Source organism: Mus caroli, chromosome 18 (assembly GCF_900094665.2).
Source record: "Mus caroli chromosome 18, CAROLI_EIJ_v1.1, whole genome shotgun sequence".
NCBI classification, from domain to species: Eukaryota; Metazoa; Chordata; class Mammalia; order Rodentia; family Muridae; genus Mus; species Mus caroli.
The window spans coordinates 1,904,495-1,912,805 of NC_034587.1; the positions used below are offsets into that span (position 1 = coordinate 1,904,495).

Consider the following 8,311-nt stretch of genomic DNA (forward strand, 5'->3'; position numbering starts at 1 on the left):
AACCAAAAAACAACAACAAAAAAACCCAATGTCTAGGAGGCGTACCTTGCTCATCACAGTTAGAAAAAAAACACAAAAAAAAAAAAAAAAAAAAAAAGTAGAAACAACACTACTAAAAATCAACAACATGAAGAAGGCAATTAACAAACATATTTCAACAACTTTAAATATCAATGACATGAATTCTTCAATCAAAAGACACAGGATGAATGAAGGGATGGAGAAACAAAATCCATCTATCTGTTGTCTATAAAAAACACATCTTACCTTTAAAGATAGGCATAGCAAAGAAAAAAAATAGGTATAGCTTTAGAGTAAAAAATGGACCAAAAATACTCAATCAAATATCATTATTCCAATTTCTGACAAAATATTCTTCAAACTAAAACTTAACAGAACAGGTAAAGAGGGATAATCAAAGGAACAATTAACCAACAAGAATTATCCTAAATGTATACCTTAAACTCAGGTGCACTTGATTTCATAAAAAATGTTACTATTGGATTTAAAGACACAGATTAACATCAGTTCAATAATACTGTGTGATTTCAATACCCCAATATTTCCAAGAGGTAGGTCATCTGGACAAAAAATAGAGAACCACCCGAATTGCTTGACATCATGCATCAAATGGGCCTAACAGGTCTGTACAGATGATTTCACCCAAACATCAAAGAATCCACATTCTACTTAGCAGCAAATAAAATCTCTACGATAGACCATACCCAGGGGCACAAAAACAAACACCCCCAAACCAAACCAAACCAAACCAAACCAAAAAACCAACCAACCATCCAAAACCCCCCAAAACTTTACAAAATAAAAAAGACTGAAATAACTTACTCTATTTGAATACAATGCAATAAAATTTAAACTTGGGGAAGGAGGAGAGTGTGTATCCTGGCAGTCCTGCGCCAAGCAATACCACAAAGTCACACTGCACAAGAAACCTCACACAAGAGAGTTATTGGGAAGAACATAAGAAAATATGTCTCTCTTGTGGGGCTGCCTCTGCTTGGTAAAAAAAAGAGCAAAACACTGAGCTGGAGGTAGGCTTTATACAGGGTTTCTTGGGTCAGAACATTCCAAGGTGGCTTGGAAGTGATGGGGCTTTGTGGCATGATCTTGGGGTAAGCTCAGGGATTGGTGGAATTTTGTGATCCAATCTTGGGCTTTTTATTCTGTAGGATAGAGCTTGGCTACCTGCATCTCAAGGGGCTGGGTCTGGTTGTTAAGACCATTGGAATGTTCTGTGGGTATAGCCTTGTGGTTGGAGGTAGTCTAGCCACTCAGTGCCTTGAGGGGCTTACAAATTAGATACCAAACACATCTCTAATAAACACACAAACTCATAGAGATTAAATAGTTATTAAATTGATGAATGGGCCAAAAAAATCAATAATGAAATAAAAACACTTCCTGGAAGTAAATGAAAATGAAAATACAGTACAACAAAACCAATGAAAGCAGTCCCATGAGGAAATTTTTAGCTCTAAATGCATACATTTAAAAAATATCAAAAAGAGCACAAGTAAATGGCTTGATGATGCAACTCAAAATTTTGAAAAAAACAAGAACAGACCAAATCCAATCCCAGTGGACAGCATGAAATAATAAAAATCAGAGCATAAATTAATGAAATAGAAACAAAGAAAGTAATACAAAGAATCAGTGAATCCTGTCAGATCTCGTTCTTTGTGAAGATAAACAAGATTAGCAGACTCTTGGCCCAACTAACCAAAAGAAAGAGACAAAATCAGAGATGAGCAAGGAAATACAACAGACACCAAAGAGACTCAGAATATTTTAAAACCCTGTGCTCCATTAAGCTGTGCTCCATTAAGCTACTAAAGAAATGGATGATTTTCTAGATTCAGCAAAACCACCAAAGAAGTCAACACCTAAGCACACCCATAACAAAGGAGGAGGGAGATGGAAATAGTAATAAAGTCTTGCAGCTACGGAAATCCAAGGCCTATAAGGAGTCACAGCAGAAGCTACCAGATTTTCAAGGAAAACCTGCAGTCAGTCCTTCTCAAACTATTAAAAAGAAGAAAAACAAACAAACAACAACAACAAAAACCAGTTACAGGAGCATCCCCAAACTCCATGTATATAGCTGGTATCACTCGAATACTAAAACTAGGTAAAGAAACAAACAAAAGATGAAAATGACAATGTTAGTGGTGAACATAGTTTCAATAAATGTTAACGGAATACAGACATCTATCAAAAACATTATATACAATGACTAAGCTGGCTTTATCCACAAAATGCAATGGTGTTTCCACATATACAAGTCTATAAATGTAATAAATTAAATAATATACTTAAGGACAAAAATTACACGTTCATTTTAATCAGAAAAATTATAAGAATGTCTGAAAAAATCATAAGGACTCATACTATTAAATATTTATTTAATAAACCCTATAATACACGTAATTCTTTATATAAATATACATATGAAGTTTTAATGAACTTTATTCTTCAAGGCTGACAATGCTCCTTCCAGAAGTCAAAGGTCGCTTAACAAAAAAACCCTAATAACATACACGAATGCATTTATTTATTTATTTATTTATTTATTTTTTTGAGTGTTGGCCAGGGTTGTTCAAGAGATCCTCAATCACACATTTTATTGCTATTACCTTTGGTTGCCACACCCAGAGGTGGAAGGTAATTCTCAATTGCTGAAGATATCAAGCACTTCAGAAACAGGGCCCAGAGGCCTAGAGCTGGGACTGCCCTGAATGCCCCTCCCTGAGGCCTAGCTTTTATGGTATCAGAAAGCTTCCAAAGGAGGGAAGCAATCAACAGTCCTCCATAGCTAGGACACTTATGAACCACTCCAGTGGCCAACATGTCACAATAACCTTACAGGCATAGTAGGGCACACATACCTAGGCAGTAATCCACAGGTCTCAAATTAGACAAGATCTGTTTAGCAAGAGAGAAACTGGCAAACTACTTAGTGAAGTCATGGGTACTAGAGAGAGCCTATAACTAGTACTTTACTAACCCCGTACAATCTGTGGCAACAATCTGAACAGTTGACTTTAACACCCACTGATAAATGAAGTTTCAATGGAAACTTCAAGGACACTTCAGACAGATAAAACCCACTTCAGAAAACTACCTCCAATCAAAATGCAAGTTGTGGAGACCTATTCCAATGGATCTACAAAACATTCCGGCAACTAAGGCTCAGGGAACATTATAGAATTTTAGTAAATTGTAGAACATTGTTTAAGAAGGGGGTTAGAAGGAAGTTTGTTGTCAGACTGTGTCTCCTAGTAATGTCAGAAGCTACACTTACAACATCTCACTACCATGACATCCTAAACATGAGCTGATCAAGGACAACAAGAGAGATGCTAAAGTGGATGAGGGAAAGACCATGAGATGTCAACTAAGGAATGCTGAGTGTGGGAGAAACTGTTTTTTTCCCCATGGAAGTGGGTGAATTATCTAATACCAAATGGCCAGTCCTCGATTCACACATACAAATAATATCATACAGGGAGAGGTTATATTTAAGAATATATACTTATATGCATGTAATGACAATTAATGAAAAAAGAAGCCATGAGGTTGAAAGACATCTAGGAGGGGTTTATTGGAGAGTTTTGAGGGAAGAAAGGAAAGGGAAAATAGTGTAATTATTTTATAATATCAAAAATAAAAGAGATAATTAAAATATGTTTTTTATAGGTTTCATAAAGGGAATTATTTTTTCTTTCAAATTTCATTTTGAATGGTATAAGAAAACAACAGGTAAAAATATAAGCAAGCATTACCTCTTAAAATATGTGTCCTTGTGTGTGTGAATAGAAATATGTATGAGGCATGAATGTAAAACTTATTAAGATACCTGAGTCATTATGCCAGTGAAGCCACATCCATAATCCCAGTGACATCTATTACCTCCAGCTAACTGGCAGTGGTGAGCTGGCCTCCCAGTTCTGCATACAATGAGTTGGCCTGCTTTTGGGGCCTTTCAGCCTAGGAAAGGAGACAGATCTGTATAATGTTCTGCCAACCTGGGAATCCATAATCACTAGATGAGTTTACAAAAGGAAATGAACTTTTAGATGTAATTGGAGGTTTTGCGTTTCATTCTAGGAACTATGACACCTTATGGCTGGAGTGTGGAGGCATTAAATATATCAACTAAAATCATTATATTGCAATGTGTTCAGTGCTGTCTTCTGTGGCATGCACTGTCTTACCTTGATCTTTTGGTGGTACTGATGAAGAATTCCGCATTATGATGTATATGACCCGAAGAGTAGCTTTCCTAAAATATTCAAGCACAAAGAATCATTAGGAAGTAGTTGAGATATTTTGTTAATACACAGAAAAGTATGAATTATACAAGCTTTTGAAAACTGATTCCCTCCTAAGTGAATGGAAACTATGCTGGAGTTGACTTGAGGAGGGACACTGGGATGCTTTTTGAGGGCCTACCTGTACCCTTGCTCTCAGTCACTTAGAAGTAAGCAAGTAAAGTGTCTCTGAAAATGTCTGCCTGATAACTAACTATATTTCATATATCTTGTTTAAAAAATAATTACCAAAATAAATTAGAAATACTGATAATTATAATACTAAAGTAAACATTAAAATGTAAACTGTAAGCTATAAGGATAACACAACTCTAACATAGTCACTTAACAGAATATAGTCTTATCAATGTAATCTATGAGTAAGAATCCTGTGAAGGAGCATACGAAATGCTGATACTATCATACTAAAAGACAGATGCCAGTCCTGTAGTCATACAGGAAAGCACACGGTGGCAAATTCACACTTGTGTCTGCACTGTGCTTGGTCATGGAATTCCAAGTTTTCCCTTTCAGGTTACCAAGTTTCCAAGTTGTCTACACATTATCCAGTAACATCTGGTCCTCAGTATTCATGGAGCTTGATACTGAGAACTCCTCAGAGACCAGAAGTCAGGGATATCTGGTGTGCTATTAGCATATAATCTGCAAATACACACACACACACACACACACACACACACACACACACACACACACATATATATCTACAGGCCCCAGAAATGTGAGTGGTAAGCAGACATACCGTAGGCAAAATACCCATGCACATAAAATAAAAACAAATAAATCTTTAAAACAATATCAAAACACAAATAGACAAACAAACAAAATCCACAGCAATGGATCCCAAATAGAGTGGAAAGCACAACAGGGAGTTGCATAACTCTATGCCGGAAGCAGGGGTCTGACTCTCAGGGAAATGGAGGAAGAGTTCCTCCACTGTGTTTCTCCTTCCTTACAATTCTTCAGCATGCAGAGAAGCTATAAAATATGATCCATAATCAAGAAAATAAGAAAAAGTCACCCAGATGTTAGAAACAATAGATAAGAATGAGGTATTTATTTCATCTGTTAATAAGGGATGTTGGAAGAATATACTAGCAAATTTTAAGGCAGAACAATAGACACTACCTGTACTGCCTAGTTTTGTGTCAACTTGACACAGCTGGAGTTATCACAGAGAAAGGAGCTTCAGTTGAGGAAATGCCTCCATGAGATCCAACTGTAAGGCATTTTCTCNAGGCTGAGCAAGCCAGGGGAGGCAAGCCAAAAAAGAACATCCATCCCTCCATGGCCTCTGCATCAGCTCCTGCTTTCTGACCTGCTTGAGTTCCAGTCCTGACTTCTTTGGTGATGAACAGCAGCAAGAAAGTGTAAGCCAAATAAACCCTTTCCTCCCCAACTTGTTTCTTGGTCATGTTGTTTGTGCAGGAATGGAAACCCTGACTAAGACATGACGCAAAATGAAACCCAGAATGGGGAGTTAAGTAAAATCAAAATACAGAAAATATAAAGCATCATGAACTGAGCTGTAGGACAAATAAAAAGCTCATGTCAATAGCTGGACAGGAGAAAGATGGTATTAGCCCAAATACCATAACAAAATTGTAAACATACAGATCTAAGCACTTAAAACCCTGCAATATACAAGAAAGATGAAGATCATAGCAAAGACTATCATGACCAACCTACTCAAAACAAGTGAAAAGAAGAAAAAGGGAAAGGCATCTGGAGAGTAATGTTATTGGTTACAGAGAGAAATGTGTTAAGAATAGCAAGAGATGCCTTATTAGAAAAAATGCAAGTAAGAAAACACCATGCATGAAGAATGGAGAGAGAGACAACCTGCAGTCTAGAATCCTTAAGTCCCTCACAGAAATGCCAGGCCCAGACAACATTCCCTAAAGGCTCTTGAGTCATTAAGGAAGAAATTACTCCAACCATACTCACATTCTCAAAAACTGAAAAGATAGCCATGAGCAATGGCTCAGATGGTAGAGTGTTTGCTGTGCAAGCATCAAGACCTGAGATTGGATCCCCAGCACAGACATAAAACTTGGCATGATTGTACATGCCTATGATCCTATCACTGGGCACATGGGAGCTTGCTGGCTAGTGTGTATAGCAACCTACATGGAGCTCGAGGTCAAATGAGAGACTGTCATAGAAAAGCAATGGAACAGACACCTGATGTCAACCTCTACCCTCCACATGCACATACAAGTGTACCTGTATATGCAAACAACACACAAAGAAAACTAAAAATAAGTTTTTTCTTACTCTTTAAGAACTGAGCAATATCTAGACACCGAAGATAGACAATGACTTTATGAGAAAAGAAACTAAATTATTATTCTGCCAAGAGCAGACATGCAGAAGAAACAAACAAGATTTAACTAATCAAATCTAACAATATGATACTACACTGTAAGCAGTCAGGGTAGCCGTAGCAATACACACTTGGTTCAACATTCAAAATCAATGTCATTCATATATTTATAAACTAAAAAATAAAACTATGCAATAATATTAATAGGTACAGAAAATAGATATGATATGATATAAATCCACGTTGGTAAGAACTTTAGGAATTAATTAATAAAAAATAAAATAAAGGCTTTTGTCTCAGGATCAGCGGAAGCCATCTTGGTTCCGGGACTCCGCTGAACATATTCTGCATAGGTGAGAGTGTGCACCACAGAAGCTGACAGCTTCTGGAACAGGCGGGAACCACCGAGCTTCTGAGGCAGCGCCCTTTTCGGGCTCCAGACATCTGACCACCTTCCCGGCCAGAGGACAGGTGTCTTCTGCCCGGCCTGGGAAGCCTTTGACTCAGGATCACCTATAGCCATCTTGGTTCCGGGACTCCTCCGAAAGTTGTCTGCACAGGTGAGAGTGTGGACTACAGAAGCTAACAGATTCTGTGACAGGCCAAAGCAACACAGCTTCTGGGAAAGGTGCTGTTTTGGGCCTCCATCTTCGGCCAGGAGGTGGTCCAAACGCCAGATATCTGTGCACCTTCCCTGTAAGAGGAGAGCTTGCCTTCAGAGAGTGCTCTGACCACTGAAACTCAGAGGAGAGAGCTAGTCTCCCAGGTCTGCTGATAGACGATAACAGAATCACCAGAGGAATAATCTCTAAACAGAGACAACTATAACAACTAACTCCAGAGATTACCAGATGGCGAAAGGTAAACGTAAGAATCATACTAACAGAAACCAAGACCACTCAACATCATCGGAACCCAGCATTCCCACTTCGCCCAGTCCAGGGCACCCCAACACACCCAAAAAGCTAGACCCGGATTTAAAAGCATATTTCATGATGATGGTAGAGGGCATCAAGAAGGACTTTAATAACTCACTTAAAGAACTACAGGAGAACACTGCTAAATAGTAGAAGACATTAAAGAGGAAGCACAAAAATCCCTTAAAGAATTTCAGGAAAACACAACCAAACATGTGATGGAATTGAATAAAACCATCTAAGACATAAAAAGGGAAGTGGAAACAATGAAGAAAACCCAAAGTGAGGCAATGCTGGAGATAGAAACCCTAGGAAAGTAATCTGGAACCATAGATGTGAGCATCAGCAACAGAATACAAGAGATGGAAGAGAGAATCTCAGGTACAGAAGATTCCATAGAGAACATGGCCACGGCAATCAAAGAAAATGCAAAATGCAAAAAGATCCTAACTCAAAAAATCCAGGAAATCCAGGATACAATGAGAAGATCAAACCTACGGATAATAGGAGTAGATGAGAATGAAGATTTTCTACTCAAAGGACCGGCAAATATCTTCAACAAAATTATAGAAGAAAACTTCCCAAACCTAAAGAAAGAGATGCCCATGAACATACAAGAAGCCTACATAACTCCAAATAAACTGGACCAGAAAAGAAATTCCTCCCGACACATAATAATCAGAACAACAAATGCACTAAACAAAGATAGAATACTAAAA

General features: G+C 37.8%; 1 protein-coding gene across 8 annotated transcripts in view; it reads right to left on the reverse strand.

The window, feature by feature from the left end:
- Znf438 (zinc finger protein 438) overlaps positions 1 to 8,311 on the reverse strand; it is a 116,321-nt gene that overhangs the window by 24,684 nt on the left and 83,326 nt on the right. For 6 of the 8 annotated variants that reach the window (XM_021151117.2, XM_021151116.2, XM_021151112.2 and 3 more), the window contains one exon: positions 4,233 to 4,300. In XM_021151117.2, the coding sequence (XP_021006776.1) occupies positions 4,233 to 4,300 (68 nt within the window). Of the gene's footprint in view, positions 1 to 3,874; positions 4,006 to 4,232; positions 4,301 to 8,311 lie in introns of all 8 variants that reach the window. The other 2 variants (XM_021151113.2, XM_021151114.2) reach the window with 1 other exon arrangement.